The following is a 25697-nucleotide window of genomic DNA, read 5'->3' on the forward strand; positions in this document are numbered from 1 at the left end:
AGGGACAATATTCTAGCCACGTCGTTACGTTTGCAACACTTTGAATTTTTGATCCATTTTTTTGAACCTATTTTCATGACATTTTTTGTTGATCAAGCGATGTCCATCGGTCTGACATAGTTTTCGACAGAGTTAAAAGAAAATAAGAAAATCCTACAACTTTGAAACTTTCGTGAATTTATGATTATGGCCACTATGGTTCATACATAGGTTAGAAGGTGCGTCTAAACAAGAAAATTCAGAATTCGAATCCTAGCGAGAACATCAAATATATTTTCAGCTCTTGTTCTTGTTCCCTCTCACTAATGTCGGTGGCATTTGTGGATATCTTAACGTGGTAAAACTGCTCCGCAAGGCGGATCGCTGACTATAAAAGATTTAAAGGAAAAGGAAAATCTTTATATCAAAAAATTTTTTAATATTAACAATGACATGATGTCGAAACTAAACAAGTAGTAGAGTTTTATTGAACTTTATGACGATTACTGTATTTTATGAGTTTTATACAAGTATATGATGTTTACATAAGCTCTTAAAATAGATGATCTGCTGATTGAATTCTTGAGCTTCAATACTTCTATGATTTGGCAGACATTTTGCATGTTATGACCTTAAATGTCCTTGAGAAGTATGCTCCAAAATCTGATAAGACTTCCATGTTAAGCGATTTTTAGATTTGATTTCAGAAGCTCATGAATGAGGCAATTCTTGTCCGATTTGGCTGATTTTGCGTATTGCACTTATGGCTTCCAATCGATGGTAGAAGATGTGAAGGGCGAAAGATATGGCCAGGCCGCAATGAACATATTTTTAATTGCAAATTGAAAATTTTGCCCATGAACATTGCGCCAAGGAACAGGGGCAAACTTCTCACATATCAATGAGTGCAGTCCGATTTAAGTTAAAGCTCAATGATAAGGGGCCTCCTTTTTATAGCCGAGTTCAAACGGCGTGCCGCAGTGCGACACCTCTTTGGAGAGAAGTTTTACATGGCATAGTACCTCACAAATGTTGCTAGCATTAGGAGGGGAAAACCACCGCTGAAAATTTTTTCTGATGGTCTCGCCAGGATTCGAACCCAGGCGTTCAGCGTCATAGGCGGACATGCTAACCTCTGCGCTTTTTAATTGTCCTAATTAAATTACTATTTAATAGTATAAACTGTGCATTGATCAAGGTTATATTGTGTTCCCTTTCGCACATATGAAAGAAGTGAGAATGAGTTAAATATATGTCTCGCTTCTATCATATACTGACACAAAGTAGCGTGGCTAGACAAAAAACAAAAATATCAAGACAAATTGAAAGCGTATTTTATATAGCTTTGGAATGCTTATATCCACGGAGTTCCAATCTTTATTTGCCACTATCTAGACCGAGCCAGATTTGATATATATAAAGTAATTTTAGTTGAACGGTTCTTCCGTAAATAAAATTCGCAGTTTGTTAATGAAACGAATATGAAGGTACTTTGTCCATATCAGTCCGTGATATTTGGAATTAATTGAATACCACAAAGAAATAGATCAGTAAGAACCACCGAATCAATAGCAGACGTAGCCAAGTCGTTGCGGTGAATATTTGGTTCACCTTTGTATTTTTTTAAATATTCACGTGCATAGAAGTGTGCAAGAAATTTAATCCACGGAAGCTCATAAATGTTAAAAAATATTAAGACGTCAATTGTAAATGGTAATGACTTACAAAAACTTTTAAAACAAGGCGATTAATATCTTTAAAACTTTTGACATAGAAATTCGATTTTTTTGTATCACCGCAAGCAATTGTTAAAGAAGGCTATTTTTATACCCACCACCGAAGGATGGGGGTATATTCATTTTGTCATTCCGTTTGCAACACATCGAAATATCCATTTCCGACCCTATAAAGTATATATATTCTTGATCAGCGTAAAAATCTACGACGATCTAGCGATGTCCGTCCGTCTGTATGTTGAAATCACGCTACAGTCTTTAAAAATAGAGATATTGAGCTGAAATTTTGCACAGATTCTTTTTTTGTCCATAAGCAGGTTAAGTTCGAAGATGAGCTATATCGGACTATATCTTGATATAGCTCCCATATAGACCGATCCGCCGATTTAGGTTCTTAGGCCCATGAAAGCCACATTTATTATCCGATTTTGCTGAAATTTGGGACAGTGAGTTGTGTTAGGCCCTTCGATTTCCTTCGTTAATTTGGCCCAGATCGATTCAGATTTGGATATAGCTGCCATATAGACCGATCCTCCGATTTAGGGTCTTAGGCCCACAAAAGCCACATTTATTATCCGAATTTGATGAAATTCGGGACAGTGAATTGTGTTAGGCCCATCGACATGCTTCATCAATTTGGCCCAGATCGGTCCGGATTTGGATATAGGTGCCATATAGACCGATCCTCCGATTTATGGTGTTAGGCCCATAAAAACCACATTTGTTATCCGATTTTGCTGAAATTTGGCACAGTGAGTTGTGTAAGGCCCTTCGACATCCTTCTTCTATTTGGCCCAGATCGGTTCAGATTTAGATATACCTTGATTTAAGGTTTTGGGCCCATAAAAAGCTCATTTATTGTCCGATGTCGCCCAAATTTGGGACAGTGTGTTAAGTTAAACCCCTTGACATTCTTCTGCAATATCGCACAGATCGGTCCAGATTTGGATATAGCTGCCATATAGACCGATATCTAGATTTAGGTTTTGGGGCCATAAAAGAGGCATTTATTGTCCAATTTCGCCGAAATTTGGGACAGTGCTTTGTGTTAGGCTCTTCGACATTTTTATGCAACTTGGCCCAAATCGGTCCAGATTTGGATATAGCTGCCATGTAGACCGATATCTCGATATAAAGTCTTGGCCCCATAAAAGACGCATTTATAATCCGATTTCACTGAAATTTGGCACAGTGACTTATGTTAGGCTTTTCGACATCCGTGTCGTATATGGTTCAGATTGGTTTATTTTTAGATATAGCTACTGTACTTATTAGTATTTGGTCCAAATCGGAACATATTTTGATATAACTGATATGGGACATAAGGTATGAAATTTTAACCGAATTTTGATGAATAGGATGGGGGTATACTTATTTCGTCATTCTGTTTGTAAACCTCGACTGAAATTTTGCACGTAGTATTTTGGTATCATTTTCAACAACTGTATTAAGTATGATTCAAATGGGTTCGTAATATGGTATAGCTGTCATATAAACCGATCTTGGATCTTGACTTTTTGAGTCCATGGAGAGCGCAATTCTCATCCGATTTGGCTGAAATTTTGCATGAGGTGTTTTTTTATGACTTCCAATAACTGTGCCACATATGGCGCAAATCGGTACATAACTTTATATAGCTGCCATATAAACCAATCTGGGATCTTGACTTCTTGAGTCTCTAGAGGACCCAATTCTCATCCGATTTGGAAGAAGTTTTGTACAACGGCTTCTCTCATGACCTTCAACATACGTGTTTAATATGATCTGAATCGATCAATAGCTTGATACAGCTCCCATATAAACCGATCTCCCGATTTTGCTTCTTGAACCCCTACGAGGCGCAATTCTTATCCGAATGAACTGAAATATTACCCAATAGCCCATTCTTATTCAATATTCTTTGTTTGTCTAAAAAGAAATACTGCGCATAGAACTCGACAAATGCGATCCATGGTGGAGGGTATATAAGATTCGGCCCGGCCGAACTTAGCACGCTCTTACTTGTTATTTACAAAATTTGTTTTTTTCTCCCTTGGCACTGAACAATAAAAACACCTCTTGCTCGAATTGGTCGAAGCAAATCAGCCGAATATATCAAAAGTTATGGCGAACCGAATATTCTTCTGTTGTTTACTAATTTTGACATATCAAGTTCCCAAAAAGATGATTTTTTGTATAGATTTGCCAATGCCTCCAGCTTATAAATACGCTTTGGTTAAAATCAAAAGGTAATTAATAAATATTTTATCAACACCCTAAGAATTGTTTTGATATCAAACGTGGTTTCTACTTAATTTAGAAAGTTTCGTATTAATTTTTCTTTCGGCGAAGGAATAAAATTTCTGTTGGAGAGTTTCTAAAATTCTTTTTTCCATTACTTCGTACAAAAATTAGCATATTTGCATTCGTTTTAATTTTTTTTTGGCTTAAAGGGGTATTGAAAGTGTTATAAAATCACAATTTAAAGCTAAATAAATAATAAACTTGAATAAAGATTGCTAAGAAACGTTGTTTAACAATGTTTAAACAATTTACCGTGCTACTTTAAGCATTGGGTTATCATTTACAAGTTCTAACCAGTAAGGAAAGGCAAAAGTCGGGCGGTGCCGACTGTAAATTACCCAACACCCAACTATATAAGTACAAAGTGGGAGCTATATCTAATTCTGAACCCATTTTGAAGGACCTCGGCGGATGTTTTCAGATGGGTTATTAAACAGCCTTAAAGTTGAAAGTAAATCTTACCAAATTTGGTAGAAAAAGCTCAAAACGGCAACGCTGATGCCCTGTTTCTTTTTATGAGCTCAAATATTTAAATCGGATTGGTAAAATGCTGTTCTTACCAAGTTTCAACTTGTGAGCGGAGTATGAAATCTAGTGTAAAGAAAATTATAATTTTGTCCACCAAAAAAAAAAAAAACTAAAAACAAATGCTCTGAAATCATACGGTACTTAAACGTACGAACTGTCTACAGATGTATAAAAATGAAAAGAGCAAATATTGTTCGCTTCATGGAAAAATATTTTTTTAACCGTGACTCGTGATTGTCCTGGAGTGTTTCGTGATTTTCTCGTGTGTAAAATTTTTGTCTCATGGGAGTGCGTTAACGTAAGTCGACATAAAAAAGTGAGCGTGAGTGAGAAATCACTCACCCACAAATCTTTAATACATATACCACAAGGGATCGAAGCATATCAAGTTCATTCATATATTATGAACTTGATATGTTTCAAATAAAATGTAAAAATTAGAATACCCCCTACTATGGTGGTGGGTAAAAAATTTATTTTATACTAATGCGATACTCAATTACTTTTGCGTAATTAAGGGGCTCGGCTTGTTTGGAAGTCTACAACACGCCGTATTTTAGCTTGTTTTTGAACTTTTCGGTATAGTTTACATTGTTTTGTAGCATATACTGCAGTAAAAGTCATATTAGCTCTGGAACTATTGACACTTTTTGTTGTTTTTGTTCGATGGCACGTTTGCTTCCTTTGTGTCTGATCTAGGAACAAAGTCTCTTTCTTTTTGCAATGACGGTTTGTTTGTCACCTCAACAATTTTGCATATCTAAAATGAAGCATTTTCTTTTGTTGTCGACTGATTGTTTTTTCAACATTTTGCAATGAATATGCATGAAAGGGATGTCTGTATCTACTACTACATGGTATTATCATTAGGAACATTTGTTTGTAACTCCCTAAAAGATATTATCCCCCATATACATCGGTCTGATAACTTTATATGGCAATCGGCCAAAATTTTGATAAAGCTTTAAAATATGAGACATGACCCATAAAAGAGTTGCCACTTAAACATGTTGCAAAAAAGCGGATGAACATTTTTAAATTGCTTTTGCTGAAATGCCCCAACAAAATATTAATTTCTAACAAAAAAAAAAACCGCGTTCGAAACAGATTTTAAGTGTGTAATCAAATATTCAGAGCAGTTGCAAACTATATATACATACATATTTGTAATCCCAATTGAATTTTTCAGGCGGTCTTCATTAAGTTTGGCACATTTTTATGTTTTCTACACCACATGTTTTCTCGGTTCAGATTTAGATACAACTGTCACATATTTACATTTACAACTGTTATTTCCTTATACTTTTACTTATTGTGGTGTAGGCTATTAAATGGTCAGTTTTGTCTGATTTTAGTACGTACATACCTATTTATTTCTCGCAGTGCAGTGCGATGACATTTTGTTCAGTTAATTTCAAATACAATTCGGAATTAAAAAGACAAGCGTCTGAATGGTCATTTTATTAGTAAGGAAAGGTTTATACCTGCTGTCATAATCTCTTGTGACGCCTTAAAAACACATTTGTGTTTATCTTCATACGTTGAGTTTGAATTGCCAATTAAGGGAGTGAATGGGGTGATTTATAGTAATTTATTGACTGCAGTATCATATTCAAGATTAGTTAAAGCTCGTAAACTGATGTCAACAATAGTGGAAAAATAGTTTCCCATTCCCATTTATTTCAATATCATATTTCTTTATAGAAAAGTAGAAAATATTTGTAAAAATTGAAATGTTATGAAACAATGACAAAAACTGTATCAAAATAAGAATTTATAAAACATTTCAGTTGAAAAAACCGTATATGCATACTTCCGGATAGTCCAACTACGCAGAAAATCATTAGCTAAGATTTTATCAACATGGATCTATTTTGTTCATACCTGATCTATGTATAGATGACTTAATTGTAACTTCTATTGAAAAATGTTTACCATATTGGAGAATAATAGAGCCTTTTACAAAATCGGTTTTTTTTTAAATTTTATATAAAATTAATATTAAATCGGACAAAAACTGTATCTTGGAAGATATATCCAAACTCGGACTAGATTCGGTAATTTTTTTTGGATCCGAAGCCAGTATATTTTTCCACACCGCTCCGATAAAAATTTTTTCATTTTCGTAAGGGATTTTTTCGCTCCGCTCATTTGCATTTAAATTGACTATTGATTTTTAAATTTTTTACTTATACATACCGTCATAGGACAAGTGTTCATTAATTGTAGCAATTTTCAACTGTATTTATACTGTTACAAACTGTAACTTACAATTGGATTTTGTCAGTTTTAAGTTCCCATTAGTTTAAATTCCGTGTAACGAGTTTTCTTATTACGTCTTCACACGTTGTTTATAATATATGTATAATATTCTCTAGAACAGTGATGGGCACACTGACAAAGTTGAAAATAATAATTTGTGTTTGTATGAGGGGCAGTACAACCCGACCAAGTATAACATAACAACAATGCTATGTAAAATAACAACAATGCGTCAAATTTTTATTCTTTTATTCATAATTCATATAACCTAACCTACCGTTTTTTTGTAAGCGTTAACTCCACCCCATGCTTCTTCGATAGATGTAAGTGTATGTGCTTGCCTGTCATGTATGTGTGATTGTGTTTTGTCAACCCTGGTCAAGTAAGTAGAGATCGGTGAAGGACTTATCGAAAATATGCTAAATATCTAAGTTGCCAGATTGGCTATTCTCGAAATATCGATGTGGCTAGCAAGAGTTATATAAGGCAGTGGCCACAACGTAATACGAGTCAAGGTGGAGTTACATACAATGCGCACGCATTAAAAATGCAACTCTGCAAACAAAATCCGACGCACAAAAGTTAAAGAATTTTCAACTTTGTTTTTATTTTCATACCAAAAGACGTTTGGCTGGTACTATGTTCGTTTTTCACCGATAAAAACTTATGTTTTTCACAGTTACTTTTTTGAAACACTACAAAACTCACAAATATAACATAATTCATTTATGAAACGTTATTCATAGGTAAAGGCTGGTACTACATACATTTTTCACAGGTGAAAACACATGTTTTTCACGGTTACTTTTTTGAAACACTACAAAAATTTCAATGATAACATAATACTTTTATGAATTTTTTTTATAATGTAATGAGAGAATGTCCACTGAATGAAATCAGCAAGTATTTTTGCTTCAAAATGTATTATCTGAAAAAAGTAATCACGAAAAAATGTCGCGAAAAACGAACATAGTACCAGCGATTACTTATGAAAAAATATTCATAAAAGTAATGTTTTCATTGAGATTTTTGTATTGTTGCATAAAAGTAACCACCAAATTTTGTGTTTTCAACTGTGAAAAGCGAATATAGTACCACCATTAATAAGGGAATGTCCTAATGAATGATACAGAAAGTTTTTTTTTGCTTTAAAATTTATTATCTAAAAAAAGTAATCGCGAAAAAAAATTCGCTAAAAGCGAATATAGTACCACCCTTATAGTTTTATTTTTCTTTCGCAAATATATATACAATGATGTCAAGCGTTGCCACTAAAAATTCTTTTTGCCATTTTCCTCACTATAAACAGAGTACTACTTTTTCGCCTATTTTCCTCCAGCGTTTCGCCGACGTCTTTTTATATGGAGTTCCACCTGAAAAGCTGAACAGAATATTCAGCTTAACAAGGGACAATAAATATTTAGGTAGTCCAAAAAAAGGAAGTTTCTTGAAGGCAAATGGAGTGCAAATGTGTGTCTCTCGAACAACAATTTTGACACAACCAGATTTAAGGAAGTTGTTGATTGAGATATTGACGACAGGCAAATGGAGATGTGTGTCTCAGTGGCTGTTTGTATTCCATATGGATTTTTCATAAAATATCCATACAAGAAGAAATGATCTAGAAAGCTAGTAGCCACAACATTGTGAGCATTAGCAGAGTAATAAAATCAATGAAAATATTTGTAAATATAATTACTATGATAAATAAATTTACACCCGTCCTTAGGGAATTGGTAATTAGGAATATTAGTAATAATCAAAATTGAAAATCTAAAAAGGTGTTTTTTGCGAATGAATGAAAAATCTACAAAAACAATAATTAACACAAAAAAATTTTTTATTTTTTGTGTATGTGTACAATGATCTGTTGATCAGGTAATTTGCTTTCAGCAATATTCCACAAAATAAAATCTTCTTTGGTTGAGTGTAGATTCAAAGAAAAATTGTTATGGAAAGTATATGTTCAGTGGTGATTATAAATATCCACTGAGACACACATTTACATATGTGTTCTATTTTTTCTTCTAACATCCCCTTCATAATTAAGCAGCGGTCACTTTCAGCGAACAACAGACTTTTCAGCAAAAAGCCTGCTCATCTAAAATAGCAGTAATACTGCTGTAATAGAACTACTGCTACAATAGAAAAATTAACTACCAAACTCAACCAAATTTGTTATTCAAAGCAGCAAAAATGTTTGCCAAAACAGCAGTTTTTGTCTGCTGAAAATGGGAAAGCAGATATTAATGCTGTTTTTTTTTTTGGTCAGCTTAATTAGCAAAAAAAATCTGCTGCATTAAGTAGAAAAATCAGCTGAAAAAAATGGTATGTTATTTTTCATGTTTGCCTGTTGCTTGCTTTGATTACTTTAGGCATTTTTTTAGAAATCTCGTTGGAAGGGATTCTCGCACTCATAGAAATAAGTTTGCTGAAAATAGCAAAGACTATTTGCTGAATATTAGTAGTTAATTTTGCTCCTATTGTAGCAGTAGTTTTTCTATTACAGCAGTAGTACTGCAATTTCAGAGCAGCAGACTTACTGCTAAAAAGTCTGACTGCTGCTTAATTAAGAAGAGGATGTTAGATGAAACAAGTAAGAGCATGCTAAGTTCGACCGGCCGAATCTTATGTACCCTCCACCATGGATCGCATTTGTCGAGGTCTTTGCGCGGTATCTCCTTTCAGGCGAACAAAGAATAATGGATAAGAATTGTTATGCTATTGGAGCTATATACAGTTATAGTTTGATTCGGACCATATATGAATTGAATGTTGAAGGCCATAGTAGAAGTCATTGCGTAATATTTCAGTCCATTCGGATAAGAATTGCGCCTTGTATGGGAGTTGTATCAGGATGTAGATCGATTCAGACCACATTGGACGCGTATGTTGAAGGTCGTGGAAGCCTTTGTACCAAATTTCAGCCAAATCGGATAATAATTTTGCCCTCTAGTACCTCAAGAAGTCAAGATCCAAGATCGGTTTATATGGCAGCTATAACAAAACTTGGACCGATATGGCCCATTTACATTCCCAACCGACCTCGACTAAAATTTCAAGGGTCTAGCTTTACGCCTTCGAAAGTTTGCGTGATTTCGACAGACGGAAGAACATGGCTAAATCGACTTAAATATGTCATGACGATCAAGAATATATATACTTTATGGGGTATTAGACGAATATTTCGAGGTGTTACAAACGCAATGACGAAATTAGTATACCGCTATCCTATGGTGGAGGGTAACAAAATAAAACACATATGTAAATGTGTTTCTCAGTGGATGTGTATAATCACAACTGAATGCAAACTTTCCATAACCTTTTTTCTTTAAATTTTGATACAAAAGGCAATGCCAGAGGAGGTACCTTCTTTACATCCAAAAATAACTGACTGTTAACTATGTGTTTATTTTGCACAATTTAGGCATTTATTTGGGCTCACATGCTTTGAATGACTCGTCTTTGTGGCAAACGAGTCGTTTTGCCCTTATAAGTTGTAAAGGAAAAACGATTCTTTTACATCTTTGGAAGGAAAACAATCTTCCAAGTGGCAACTCTGCTCATCACCAACTTACAAACTAAACAAAACTCACGCTATAGTAGAAAAAAAAATAAGTCAGCAGCAGCAAATAAACACTCATGTTCCATGGAAAGATTATCCTTTCCTATTTGGGGTGGAAGAAAAATTCACCGAATTAATAATGATTTGGTTATACAGAATTTTCAATTGCGATTTCGTTTGACGATGATGTTGCGCATTTACCGTACTACGGCCGTATGTAGCGATATGTGTACATATTTATGTAATTTACCTACTCAAGTTTAGCGATTTGTATCCAACTGTGACAGATGCGCTATAGGTTTGTATGTATGTATAAATATGTGTGCCTTTCGAATGAGTCGACATTGAACTTTTGCTAAAAGGTGCCATATTTTCACATACGATTACAGCCAGCCAGTCATCCCTTCATCTTAACTAAATAGTTCCCTGTATGTATGTATGCTCGATATATCATAGTTTCTTACCTTGTTGTATTTCTTCTGTTGCAAGCGCTGCAAACCGGAAATATTACCGGGTACGTCGACTTCACCTCCTGTGCCCCATAGGCCAAGGCGATCACGGGGCACCTTTTTCATAGGACTATCACTGCTGCCGTTCATGCTTGAAAAATTCATATGAAAATTTGAACGTTGTTGAAGATTATACAAGGGTGTCTGATGGTGGTTTGGTTGTTGTTGGTTGAATGACTGACGTAATGTTCGATTGACTGTGTTTATTGCATTGACATTTCGCATCAAATCATCCAGATCTTCTTGTGAAAGCAGCGGTAGTTTGGAGTTGGTGGTCTCTGTTGATTCTTTGCCCGCTTCCGTTTGAATTCGCGACGGTGATGATGATTCGGATTTTGGCACTGCTACTACCGTGGCGGCTACGACGTTTGATGGTTGCTCGGCGACTACTCGACTGGTACTGATTTTAGAGAGCTTCGCGTAGCCATTCGCCAACTCATATTCAATGGTGGTTGTTGTGGTGGCCGCAGTCGTATGATTCTCATTTGTTGGGCCATTGCGCATTCCCGTACAAACGCATTGCTGTGTTTCTGTTGCCAGCGGCGACATTGTTGAGGAAATCCCATGTTGTGTTGTTGTATGTGGTGTGACGTCATAAGAGCCATGGATAGCATTTTGAACGGCGACAGCTGTTAAGTCTTTGCCATCAGCTGTTGCTGAGCGAATGACACCATTGCCACTGTATGGGCATTGTTGGTGTTGGCATTGCTCATTTATCGGTATAGTGGTTTTGTAAAATTGCTGTTCATTTGGAGTTCTCTGGCCATGAGAGGGGCTAAACGAATTCACAGCCGACGGATATACAGGTGAACTGTAATTACAACAAATATACAGAGAGCGTGAAAAAGCTATCGAGAGCGTAATGCGGGAGAGTAAAAATAGTAATCATATGTTTGTATGTCGTATAAGACAATAGCTGTGTTCCTTTACAATTTGTGGATGTCGTTTCTCAACGTTATGAGATTGACAAGAGGGATAGCTGTTTTGCAAATTAAAATTAGTAATACTTGTTTTTTTTTGGTTTATTCATACTATATATAACGATACCGTTACGAAAATTCAAAAGGTTGTAGTTTAATACGCTTGCTAGATAAAAAATCTTTATGTTTGAGCTATTAAATGACAGTATTAACGCTTTCCAATGCTTTTGCTTTGCGTTTCCGCTTTAATACCGATTGTTGTTGTTGTAGCAGTGCGTCCCTCATTGAGGCGGCAACCCTTGCCGATGAAGAATCTCAACGTGTCAATCCGGTACCTAAAAACGGCTGCAATGGGATTAATATCGGTATTACTGCTTTGTAAAGCTTCTTCATCTCTAGCAGATCTGTCAGCAAAAACGTCCTTATTTCTCTCTTCGATTTTATCTACATTCACTATGTTGTTCAAGGTTAATTTCAAGTACTTTATTGTGATTCTAATTTGGTGGGCTTTCCCCTAAGACTCAATTTAATAATTCGAACCAAGCCCTTTTGCCGCTCTTTGTGGCACCTCATTCCAAACTTGTTCCAATAAATGGTGGATGTTTTGAACTTCAATCATAAACTGACCCGAATTTTTTAAGAGTTTGAAATTTGTTATTCAAACGATCGACTTGGACACAAGCACACAAGCATAAAACGTTAAATTCCATTAAATTTTTTACACATAGTGATAAGAGAATAATGCTGTGCAAAACTCTCTCAAAATATCAATGAAGGGATCTAACAGACGTAGGTTTCGTCTCTATTATTGGCGGATGATTTTGCAAAGCTTTAGTATTTAAAACAAAACTCGTTTAAAAAATTTGCTGTGTAATCTGTTTTTTGCGTTAGTTTTTCTTTTGGTTGTTTCATTTTGTCGTTGATTTTTTTGTCCAGCTTGGTTTTGTTTCTATTTAATAAAGAAAGCAACATAAAAAACCCCTTTTTTTAAAAAAGGTTTTAGGCAAAATGTGGTTGCTATTAATGCATTGGGCAGGCTATGGAGATCGCGATTGCGAAGCTAACGAAGTTTCATCATCAGTCCACCATTTTGCCCCAAAAAAATTACATGCTTCTACCTACTCATTAATTAGTGAGCTGTGCAATGATGGAAGCATGCCTACGAAAACTTCCTGAAAATAGAACCCCATGTTCGAATTTTAGAACTGTAGATGGTAAAAATGGGGGTATACTAATTTCGTCATTCTGTTTGTAACACCTCAAAATATGCGTCTGAGACCACATAAAGTATATATATTTTTGATCGTCATGGCATTTTAAGTCGATCTAGCCATGTCCGTCCGTCCGTCTGTCTGTCGAAAGCACCCTGACTTTCGAAGGAGGAGAAGGTAAAGCTAGCCGCTTGAAATTTTGCAAAAATACTTTTTATTAGTGTAGGTTGGTTGGGATTGTAAATGGGCTAAATCGGTCCATGTTTTGATATAGGTGCCATATAAACCGATCTTGGGTCTTGACTTCTTGAGTCTCTAGAAGGCGCAATTCTCATCCGATTTGACGTAGTGTTTTGGTGTCACTTTCAACAACTGTGCTAAGTATGATTCAAATCCGTTCATAATCTCGTATAGCTGTCATATAAACCGATCTTGGATCTTAACTTCTTGAGCCGATAGAGCGCGCAATTCTCATCCGATTTGGAAGAAATTTTGTACAACATACGTGTCTAATATGGTCTGAATCGATCAATAGCATGATAAAGCTCCCATATAAACCGATCTCCCGACTTTGCTTCTTGAGCCCCTACAAGGCGCAATTCTTATCCGAATGAATTGAAATATTACACAATGACTTTTACATTGTTCAGCATTCATGTATGGTCCGAATCGGACTATAGCTTGATATAGCTCCAGTAGCACAACAGTTCTTACTTAATATTCTTTGTTTGCCTAAAAAGACATACTGCGCATAGAATTCGACAAATGCGATCCATGGTGGAGGGTATATAAGATTCGGCCCGGCCGAACCTAGCACTCTCTTACTTGTTTGAACTATATACTTCAATACAAAAAACAAAACAAAATTCAGTGTATTTAAAATAAAACTGTATACCTAATAAAAACCAAGAGTTCTAGTTTGAGAAAGATCCATATATCGAAGAGGCCTGTTCTAATTTCAGAACTGTTCGAATTAGTGACAATTCGGTTTTTCGAGAGATCGGCTGATAAATAACGAAATTATTTCAGGCATTCTAAAAGGAGAATATTTTTAAGTTATAATCTCAAAAGAGGCCAAAGCAAAAACATTATTTCGTTTTATTTTAGTATTGCATTGTCAAGACGTGAGGGATAGAAAACGTGCAATTTAAGATAGCAAGGAGCTACCATCTTACGCCAGAGTGGCAAGGAAGCACAACAGAGATGAGCTGACTAATGCAGCCATCGATGTCGGTAGTGCATCCGGTAGGATTCCACCAGATGATCGGCCTCAAGTGGAGGATTTGGTTAACGAGCGAATTTTGGAACATGTGTGGAATAAAGGACCAATAAACGAATTTGTATTATCGATTAAAAATTTTGTAATTAAAACAGTTATGAACTCAATAATAAATGGTAATAATTGATATTTTTTGATTATTAAAAAATATTTTGTATTATTGGAATAAGTTGACGATAAAACATGTAATATATTGATTTAAAATATTTATTTTTTAATTTATATTTTATAGAAGAAACAAGAAAAAATTGCATTTCCTTTATGAGGGTCTCTAAAAAGTCTAATGAACAAAATAATGTACATGCATATTAAAGTGAACCGTAATAAATACCAATCTTAGCATTTTGCGCACAATACCACGAAATCTACATCCACATGAAGGAATATTGCATCTGTTTCTTCCGTCATCAGCGTCGTTTTCCATGCCAATATAGCCTCTATAAGGTTAATAACATATTACAATAAAATAATATTTATAAATACCACGTCTACCTTCAACCATGTCCTCAACATTGTTTCGTTTGGAATGTATCTACTTCATTTGATCACATTTTAATTTTTTCTGCTCTACTCTATCTCAAGGTAACACTTTTAAAAACATACATATAGTTTTTACTTAACAATTATTATTTAATAAATGAATTTATTTTATTGGTAGATAAATAAAAACCAAACATTCTATTTTTCTTGATACTTTATATTATCTACCCACCCCACTATGTGTCTGTCTATGATTTGGCTCATTTACACTTCCTCGCATTACATATGTGTGAAAGAGGATTGTGTTCAGAATGCGGAAATAGATACTCGCAATTTGTATTATTAAATAACAATTTAATTCGTACAATTAAAAATTTGTTCAAAGAATGTCTTCTTTACCAACCACTTGCCATGATAAAAAAATCGGATTTTAATGTCAAAAATTATAAAAGCAATTAAAACCTTGTTTGAAAAGTTTTTTATAAGTCATACCATGTGTAATCGGTCAAATGTAGGTCTTTATTTGTAGTGAAACAAATTAAATTGTTTGTACATCGTAGATGGGCACCAACACACATCCGCACATAATTTCGTTTGCCCGCGGGCAAAGGATATACGAACAGAGCAAGCAACTTCGTGTGGCTTCGTTCAGACAGCCCACCACAAATATTTGTTGTATCACCACCAATATCTGTTTATAACTGTTTGGAGAAGCCATAGGAAAACAGATATGTTACTCTCATTACTCATTCACACTTAATTTCGTTGAAAAAATAACAATACCAACTTGTAACAGAAACTGAATTCCACTTATCTGTACTCGCTGAATGTTGAAAAAATACCAAACTGGTGCACTCAGTTGTAACTGTGAACGCCTTTAGTGTGGAGCTCTGAAGAGGGTCCACCCGTACAAATGATTAGCTGCGAGTATAGAGGGGACATCTTTACGCTGCGCTTTGCGTCAGCAGAATGTATTGATTGATGTATTGATACTGTCAAAAAACTCGACGGAAGTATCCGCACTCCCTGGGGCGCAAAGCTCGACCTGGTGAGAAAGATGGCCATATCCCAGCTCACAAAGGCGACGGTCTTCATCAAGGGATGGGGCAGCAAATTTGAGACGGAGCGCATGCCGGGATTCTAAGGCAAGTAAAAACCAAGGTTTGGTCTCTGAGGAAATCTCCTTGTGGTGGACATTGATCAAGTCTCCGTGAAAAGTTTGGCTAAGATTTTTTGGGAGTGGGTTCTACGAGAGCAAGGCTGTCTTTTTCAAGATTGGGAAGGCTAGGTTAGACGAAGTTCCTCATATTGAGACATCAAGCCGTGCAGTGGCAGGTGACTCAATACCGCCTCACGAACTGGAGTCGACTGTCTCAATATTGAGAAGATTATGATTAGCAAAGATCCTTATATTGTAACATCAAGCAGTGCAGGGACGGAAGACTCAATACAGCCTAACAAACAGACGGTGGAACCATCACCGACTTTGATGAAACCATCACCGAGATTCCGAAGATCAAAGATCCCAATATTGAAGCACCAGGCAGTGCTGTGATAGGAAACACAATGCTGCCTAGCGAACAGGGAACCGCCCACTTCCAAGAAGCCCATTTACTCAAGATTTGGAGGGCAAAGATAGCTAGAGATCCTAATATTAGAGCATCAGGCAGTGCAGAGACGGGAGACTCAATATAGCCCAACGAACAGGGAGCCGGCAATGGAACCATCACTGACTCTCTCAGGATAAGGAAGACTAGGATAGAGAAAGATCATAACATAGGAACATTAGACATCATTTTTTCAAAAGTTTAAAATTTTTTGTATAATATCAGCTGACAGTTTTTGGTGATATCAGCAGACTAATTTTTCTGGGTGTATAATACCTCTAACAGGTTTAGAGAACATTCTGACTTGGCATTGAGAGGCACTGGAGACTATTCTATATATCCTTCCCATATCCTGTTGTACGAGACTTAAGGCGTGGGAGAATGGATAGAGGATAGGAGCAGGTCATAACATCGCAGTATAATCGAAGCGACGATAGGAAACCTGCAGGGAACGGAAGAGGTTTCCGATCGGATACCTGAGATGAAACTTGAGGTCGAGTGCGAGACACTGCTGCCAGTGGCACAGTCTTGGACTGACGGAACCCTGGTATTGCCATCTGGAAGATTTTGTTACACGGACGGATCAAGCTAGAGGACAGAGAGGACCTGAGGGTCTACATTGAGAACCCAGGGACTGCGATTTCTTTAAGACTACCTGACCATAATATGGTCCTGCAGGCGGAGATGCGGGTGATCACGATCGCGAACAGTCCTGAAGTGTAAGAAGGAGATTAACGGCTTTATCTGAGGATGGTACAATCCGCATCTTTTGAACGGCGGGCCACAGTGGGGTAAGGGGGAATGAAAAAAGCAGGCGATTTGACAACGAAGGATGCCATCAATAAACTTGGAAAAACCGAAATCTTTCGGGTCGACGCAGTCTGAGTTATAGATTCGGATACAATACTAGGCATGAACCAACTTGGGGGCGTGGCATGGAAAACAATAAGGGATTTTGTAGGTAGCAAAGAATTCCTAACTAAGATTTTCTTTTTCGATCTCAAATAATCGATTTGAACTTTACACTCATTCACAAAAGATGTTTTCCCCGTGGCAATCCTACACCCAGAGAAATTTGTCTGCTGATATTAAATTTTTGAATTAAACTTTTGAATTAATCCATAAAAAGATTTTGAACTTCTAAACAACAATTGAGGTATTTTTTATATATTTATAATAAAAATTGCCAATTTTAGGTGATCATAAATGTAATAGTCGTAGTTATTTTGTTTGCTGTTATTTAAATTCAATAAGAAATTAGCAAATTGCAGAAAATTGAAAAAGAAAATTTACATTGCATGCTTGTAAAACTAAAAGATATAATGGAATTAAATAAAATTTGGAAAACTTATGACCTTTTTTTTAACATTTGACCATTTAAAACCAGCAGGAAATGTTTTCTGTTTCAGCAAAAAATAACTGCTGTCAAATTTTCAGCAGACGTTCTGCCGTTACATCAAACATTTATGTTGTTTTTACTAACAAGTTTAGAAGCTGTACCACAAAAGCCTGTACTGTTTACCTTTCAATGTCTATATCCACTAAACTTTTTGGAGCTTTAATGTAGGTTTATACGACAGTTTTATAAGGGAAATCTCTCAAATAATCCTACTTTAAAGCTGCAAACAGTTTTGTGAATATAGGCAGAAAAGTTTCGTGGTACTGGATATCTGTCATTTTCATATAGTTTTCAAACTTTTCCAGTATTAAGGAAATCAGATCTTAATCAGGAAAACTCCTAATTCGTGAAAAAAAAACAGAGAGATCAATAGTTTCGTCTTTCGTGGACTCAAGAAGTCACACTACAAGTTGGTCCTTATGGGGAGACGGAACAGATTGCAAATTTCTTCCAATAGAATGAAAAATATAACTTTTGTGCCCTAAAGAGTTCAGATGGAGAGATCAGTCTATATGGGACCTACAACCGAAATTGTGCTGAAAATGAGAATGCAGTAATTGTTTGATAAAATGGCAAACATTTTTGCTGTTTTCACATGGTAAAAAGCAAAAAGTAGCCTACCTGTAAAATGCTTAAAAACTTGTATATTATGTCTTATCTTTTAATTTTAAGGTTTTATGTTAGTTATGGTGTATATTTTTTTATTTTCCACAATTTGACATTTTTATATTGCATTTAAACAAACAAGTAAAAGCGTGCTAAGTTCGGCCGGGCCGAATCTTATATATCCTCCACCATGGATTGCATTAGCCGAGTTCTTTTTCGGCATCTCTTCTTAGGCAAAAAAGGATATAAGAAAAGATTTGCTCTGCTATTAGAGCGATCTCAATATATGGTCCGGTTTGGACCACAAATAAATTATATGTTGGAGACCTGTGTAAAATGTTAGCCAATTCGAATTGAATTGCGCCCTTTGGGGGCCCAAGAAGTAAAATAGAGAGATCGATTTATATGGGAGCTGTATTCAGGCAAATCGGATAAGAATTGCTATCTCTAGAGGCTCAAGAAGTCAAGACCCAAGATCGGTTTATATGGCATAAACCATACTTAGCGCAGTTGTTGAATGTGATACAAAAACACCACGTGCAAAATTTCAGTCAAATCGGACCAGAATTGCGCCCTCTAGAGACTCAAGAAGTCAAGACCCAAGATCGGTTTATATGGCAGCTATATCAAAACGCGGACCGATACGGCCCATTTACAATCCCAACCGACCTACATCTATAAGAAGTATTTGTGTAAAATTTTAAGCTGCTAGCTTTTCTCCTTCGAAAGTTAGCGTGCTTTCGACGGACAGACGGATGGACATGGCTAGATCGACATAAAATGTCACGACGATCAAGAGTATATATAGTTACAAACAGAATGACGAAATTAGTATACCCCCACCCTAAGGTGGAGGTTAAAAAAATAATTTTTTTGCTGTAGTGGCTTGAGAAATAAAATGATTTTTTTTTTAATTTTTAAAAATCAAAATATTTAAAAAGTTACTACGTCAATATAAATTCTCTTAACTATAAATATAAAAAATGTCTTCATAATCACGAATCACAACGGAATCGAGGGCCAGGCGTAATGAGTTAAAATTTTTCCTTTAAATATTTATTGAAATTTGTTTATAGAAAAATTGTAGGAAAATGTTTGAAATAGATAAGCATAAAAAAAACAGATATAACTTAAGAAAATTTTTTTTTTAGAAAAAATTCATAAAATTTTTGTTTTTACTAAGAATTTCATTACAATTTTGTCCTTAAGAAAAATAATTTTAAGACGATCCTTGCCTCAGCAACATATTGCTGTTTAATCTTTGTAGAATATTATAAATATGAAATTTTGTCATTTTAAAAATGTTTCTTGTTTGAACCGTTGAGTGGAGCAGATGAATTGTTATTTCACTCCGCAAGAATTTTCCTGTAACTCGTAATAGGTCATTATTTTTGGAAGAACAATTTAAATCACTCAAGGATAGCTGCGATAGAGGTATCCATTAGACGGTTGATGATCCGCGTCTGTTTCCAGTGGAGCGGCGGATCTAGAGCACGGGAGTAGGCTTAGAATGGACTCCAAAGACCCAACAGCTGCGGTGGTGGTATCAGGCCGTAGCATGTTGTCTGCTACTCAAACCTCGACTGGTGGAGCGGCTGCTCCAGGCTCCACTAGCCGACAGGCGACTGGTCAGCAAAGGCTTTTGACGAAGACACCTGGATCGAGTCTAACCTAACAGTCTAACAATGTCGAACCTATTCTTTCTTCGCATGCCTATTATTTGCCTAGGCCATCGACCTTCCCTGGCAAACTAACACGCTCTTTAATAGGTTGGAACAATAGAAGACGCATCGGGTTGTATCCTACGGATTTAACAAGTTGAAACTGAAGGTCTATAGAAGCGTTGCGGTTGGGGAATCAGTAGACGACTCAGCAATTGTTGCTGAACACTTGCCTGATGTGCTATCGACTACATCGCTAAAGTCTGGCGGATTGCAGGAGACTGAAAATCCCCCTGCCACAATCAAGATAGGAGGGCATGGTATCGAAACGGAAACCGACAAGCCCTGTGTGGGTGGGTCACAAAGTTTGACTGGGCTCAAAGTGCGCGCCAGCGGGGAAGCACGGAACTCAGAAAGTTCTTCGACAGCAGCGGTTAGTGAAGAATCTAAGGAGAAATCGTCCACACCGTAAGTGCCCAGTGTCCTGAGGAAGAGTGGTTCCACAGCATTCTCACCTGCCCTTGGATGCGTACGTAAGCTCATCATGACAAGTTCTAACGTATAGAACCGATTGGAACTACGATATCCCTGGTAACAGAAGTTACATAGACTTCCATACGGATGGTTCCAAACTAAACGACCAGGTGGGCTTTGGGGTGTACTCTAAAGATCTAGAACTGGTCATATCGAAAAGGTTACCCGACTGCTTCAGTTTGTATCAAGCAGAGATCCTTGCAAGTAAGAAAGTGGTGGAATGGCTAAAATATAATGTCATTATGACGATTGGCATAAATATCTTTTCAGACAGCCAGGCAGCCATTAAATCCCTGGAGAACGTATTTCTGAACACAAAAAACCGCCCTAGACTGTCGTAGATATCTCAACGAGATGGCTGAACAGTTAAAAACTCAAATGTTCTGGTTGCCGGGCCATAGAGATATCCCAGGGAATTGTAAAGCGGATGAGCTTGCGAGACCAGGAACTACCCTACACATTCAAACACAAAGGGGAGGCTGTGAGCATTCCAAAACTATGTGGCCTAATGTAGACTTGAAGAGGTCTACTGCTTTGCTGTCATTGGCTAGAAAAGACGTCCCAGTCATTGTGTCCGTCATGACAGGTCACTGTCTAATCGGAAAACATGCTGACAGACTTTTGCAGAAGCTGTAGTGACATCGAAGAAGAAGAGACTGTATAACACTTTCTGTGTGTGTGTCCCGCACTAGCAGTTAGAAGGAGTTTCACTTTAGGTTGTCATTTCTTTGAGAACCTGTCGTGCCCGAGGGCCCCCCTGACTACGTCCCTGACAAACCACGTAAGAAAAACATTATTTTTTTTCTGAGCATCTGCATGATAAACCGTAGTTTCTTCCTATAGGAAGCAAATTGGTAGTTTTTGGACTTTCTTATATCCGTTGTCACCTTTAGTGCGTTTACGAAAGAACAAATATGTTTTCCAAATTTTACTGATTATACGTCTTTTTCCAATTCCAGATAGAAGAAACCCCTTTTTCCGTGCATATAACGACGAAATTTGGGGATACAAACTCAGTAAAATGACGTACGAAAAACATAGACACACAATCAATCGACCATGCCTATTTTCTTGAATATATTACAGCAAAAGACTAAAATACTATCATTTGGTCTAGTGTGACTTCACCAAGTATCATGGATCAAGTATGAATTTCATATCACTTCTTAAAAAAATATGTGTCAATTTTCTTACCGGTGGCTGCATCGCAGCAATCTCGCAGAAATGAAGAAAGGTTGAAGAACTTTTGATTGCATTTTTTGTTGTGTAGAAACTATTTTTTTAAATCTTTTTCAATATGAATGATTGATTTTCGGTATGGCTAGTGTGTCAATGCTGCCGGCGATGAATTCAAACTGATTTTCCCTATGCCACAAACAAATAAATGACTGAAGAAAAAAGTTTTTTGAACGACAATTATCAGCAATTTGTTTGCGTCCAATTCTTTGCAAAATCAGAAATAAAGCCATGCAAAAGGGACAAGACAAAATTAAAGAGAATAACAATAAAGGGCGACACCACGGCAGGGAAAATCATTACGTGAATGCCAAATGGGCACAAGAGCACATGTACGTTTATATCGCAAGTAGCATATAGCATATAGCTTTGTGCGTTTGAAAAGCAAAATAGCGGGTGGTTGGAATGGCGAGATTGGCTGCTTGGTACCTCACCATGTTCGAGTCATGCAGTAGTCAGCTGAGGTTCTTGGGTACCATTGAACTTATATTTCTTTGTACTGTATGCATTGGCAATAGAAAAACTATAGAACTGACAAATAGTAAGCAAAAGTTCGACCGCGCCGAATCTGACAACCTAGTACTCAGCATGTTTCGCATCCGTTTTCAGTAGGGCGGATAACTTTAAGTGGAGGTCAATCAAAGTTGGGAATGAAAATTGTCCAATTATTGCAAAATAAATCCGATAAAATTAAATGGGCGCCTCATCTAATAATGATCTCACCTAAACAAAATTTAATAAATAAAAACGCATTAAGTTCCATTAAAAATCCCAGTCTCAAATTTCAGCAAAATGGGTTAATACGCTTTTTATGGTTTAAAGACCCTAAATTGGCAGATTGGTCAATATGGCATCTGAATAAGGATCGATCTCGATCATATTTGGTTTTTGTATTTGGTGGCTCAGTAAAACGCACTGTTTCTAATTTCAGCAAAATGGGAAATCTAATAAAAGCGCCTGTTATGGTTTTAAGACCCTTTATCAGCACATCGGCCTTTATGGCAGTTATATCTAAATATAGTCCGAACGAGACCATATTGGGCTTGGGTGTCAAGGGGTCTAATAGAACTTAGTGCTCCTAGTTTTAGCAAAATCGGTTAACAAATGCTCTTTTTATGAGCTTAAGACCCAAAATCGGCAGATGGGTCTATATGGCAGCTATGTCTAAATATGCACGCATGCAGACCATACTCGGTTCAGTCTTTGGGAGTCCAAGTGTAGTTAATGGTTTAAAATTTCAACAAAATCGGATTAAGAGTGAGCGGGAGATCGGCCCATATGACAACTATACCTATATATAGATCGATCACGACCATATTTGGCATGAATGTCAAGGGGTATAATTGAACTGTTCCAAGTTTCATCGAAATCGGGTTATAAATGAGAATTTTGTAGGCTTAAGACCCCAAATCGCCATATCGGTCTATATAGCAGCTATATCCAAATAAAGTCTCGCTTCGAATTTGGGGATGCCAAATGCAAGCTGCTGTTTAAAATTTCAGCGAAATCAGGTTATAAAATCGCTTGTCATGACCTATAATCCTATACCGGGAGATCAGTCCATATAGCAGCAATCGGTAATCCCATGTACATACGTACCGGATTGACCCGATGGAGTTCTTCATCGGCAATGGCTACCGCCCCAGTGTATAACACACTGCTACAACAACAATAACATAGTCCGATCGGCAACGTATTTGGCAAGGCTATCGAGGGGCTTCGTTCGTTGTCACTGCAATGCATATTTTATGGGCTCAAGGCCCTAGAGAGACTCTGGCAGCTACATCTGAATATGTACCGATTTTGTTTGTTAAAGAACTAACTTAACTTAATATCTCAATATTTGAAGCCTCTATCGTGATTACAGCTGACAGACGGCCAGATGGATAGACAGACAGATACACCGACATTGTTAGATCTTCTTAGAATCTCACGACGATCAAAAACTATATAGTTTGCAGGGTCGGAAATTGCCATTTACGTGAATATACCCTTATCACCATAGGATAGGGGGTATTAAAATTACTGAAAATTGTGTCAGCATTTCACATTCAAATGCACCGATCAGTGTAGTGCCTATCAAGCGGATATCCTTGCGATAAAAAAGTGGTGGAAAAAATGTCTTCTCTAGAGAACTGATATCTCTCAAAAAGATGCGGAACAGCTTAAAATTCATCTACAATTCCGCAGGGAATTGTATAGCGAATGAAGGCTTGAGTTCGAGATACGGCAACGGTAAACTTCTACCGCTTTGTAGTCGTTGGCAAGAACAGAAGGTTGTCCTTACGTTGCAAAAGCCGATTTCTGCAGAAGCTGTGAGGACGACGAGGAAGAGGAAAATATACACAAGTAGAAGCGTGCTAAGTTCGGCCCGGCGAAATCTTGGGAACCCACCACCATGATTATGCTAAAAATTTATACAGACTAAATTGAGTTGAAGGGCATAATTTTATTCTACATACCAAACTTTTGTCAAACCAGCAAAATTATACCTTCTAGGAACCTAACAAGAAAAAGCGATAGACCGGTTTATATGGGAGCTATGTCAGGTTATAGACTGATTTGGACCATTGTTGGAAGTCATAACAGAACACCATGTGCAAAATTTCAGCCAAATCTAACAAAAATTTCGTCTTACAGGGTCTCAAAAACTCAAATCGGGAGATCGGTTTATGTGGGAGCTATATGAGGTTATAGACCAATTTGAATCGTACTTAGCACAGTTGTTGGAAGTCATAACAAAACACGATGTGCAAAATTTGAGCCAAATTTGACAAAAAATGCGCCTTCCAAGGGCTCAAGAACTCAAATCGGGAGATCGGTTTATATGAGAGCTATATCAGGTTCTTGACCGATTTAAAGTGTACTTGGCACAGTTGTTGGAAGTCAAAACGGAACACCATAGGCAAAATTTCAGCCAAATCGGGCAAAAATTGAGGTCTCTAGGGGCTCAAGAATTCAAATCGGGAGATCGGTTTATATAGGAAGTATATCAGGTAATGAACCGATTCGGACCGTACTTCGCACAGTTATTAGGAGCCATAACGGAACACCATATGCAAAATTTCAGCTAAATCAGGAGTTATATCAGGTTAACGAATGATTTGGACCGTTGTTGAAAGCCATAACAGAACACCATGTGCAAAATTTCAGCCAAATCTGACAAAAATTGCGGCTTCCAGCAGCTCAAAAAGTAAAATCGGGAGATCGGTTTATATGGGATCTATATGCAAATCTGAACCGATATGGCCCATTTGCAATCGCCAACGACCTTCATCAATATTAAGTATCTGTGCAAAATTGCAGTGCAAAAAAAGTGGCTAGCTTTACGCGTTCGACCGCTATCGTGATTTCGACAGCTGGACATGGCTAGTTCGACTCAGGATGTCGAGACGATCAAGTATATATATATATATATATATACTTCATGGGGTCCTTGATCATTATTTCGAGGTGTTACAAACGGAATGATTAGATCCCATCCTATGGTGGTGGGTATAAAGACGACCTCAAGGAATGGAGATCTTATGCTCAAAATATTGAATTTACAGATGTGATCGGGACAGCAATACTAAGAAAACTGACGCCGGTGTGCAGTTTCCGTCAAATCCCTCCGAGCAGATAACAATTTCATGCATGTCTGGTATTGAAATTATAGTTGTTAGAATCCTTTTGAAGAATGTAACATTATTTGTCTCTTGTTCTTACATTCCACCTTCATCCGACATTGAGTCTTACTCGAGTCACGCTAAAGCTATTACATCTGCTTTTTAAAAGTCCACTTCAACTGACACTTTGATTGTCTTAGGCGACTTTAATATACCGCCAATGTCTTGGTTCAGTTCTTCTAACAGTTTTATACAAGTTGTTACTAGTTGTATTTCTTACGATTTATTAATTTG

The 25697-nt window shown here is 36.8% G+C and overlaps 1 protein-coding gene across 2 annotated transcripts in view; it reads right to left on the reverse strand.

Moving 5' to 3' along the window:
- LOC106091975 (NADP-dependent malic enzyme) overlaps window positions 1-25697 on the reverse strand; it is a 114685-nt gene that overhangs the window by 33522 nt on the left and 55466 nt on the right. Inside the window, exons 1-2 of one of the 2 annotated variants that reach the window (XM_059363963.1) lie at window positions 21754-21910; window positions 10818-11673 (exon numbers count right to left, since the gene is read on the reverse strand). In XM_059363963.1, the coding sequence (XP_059219946.1) occupies window positions 10818-11673; window positions 21754-21815 (918 nt within the window). In that variant the 5' untranslated portion in view covers window positions 21816-21910. Of the gene's footprint in view, window positions 1-10817; window positions 11674-21753; window positions 21911-25697 lie in introns of those variants that run through there. The other variant, XM_059363964.1, reaches the window with a different exon arrangement.

The sequence above is a fragment of the Stomoxys calcitrans genome, chromosome 2 (genome assembly GCF_963082655.1).
Source record: "Stomoxys calcitrans chromosome 2, idStoCalc2.1, whole genome shotgun sequence".
NCBI classification, from domain to species: domain Eukaryota; kingdom Metazoa; phylum Arthropoda; class Insecta; order Diptera; family Muscidae; genus Stomoxys; species Stomoxys calcitrans.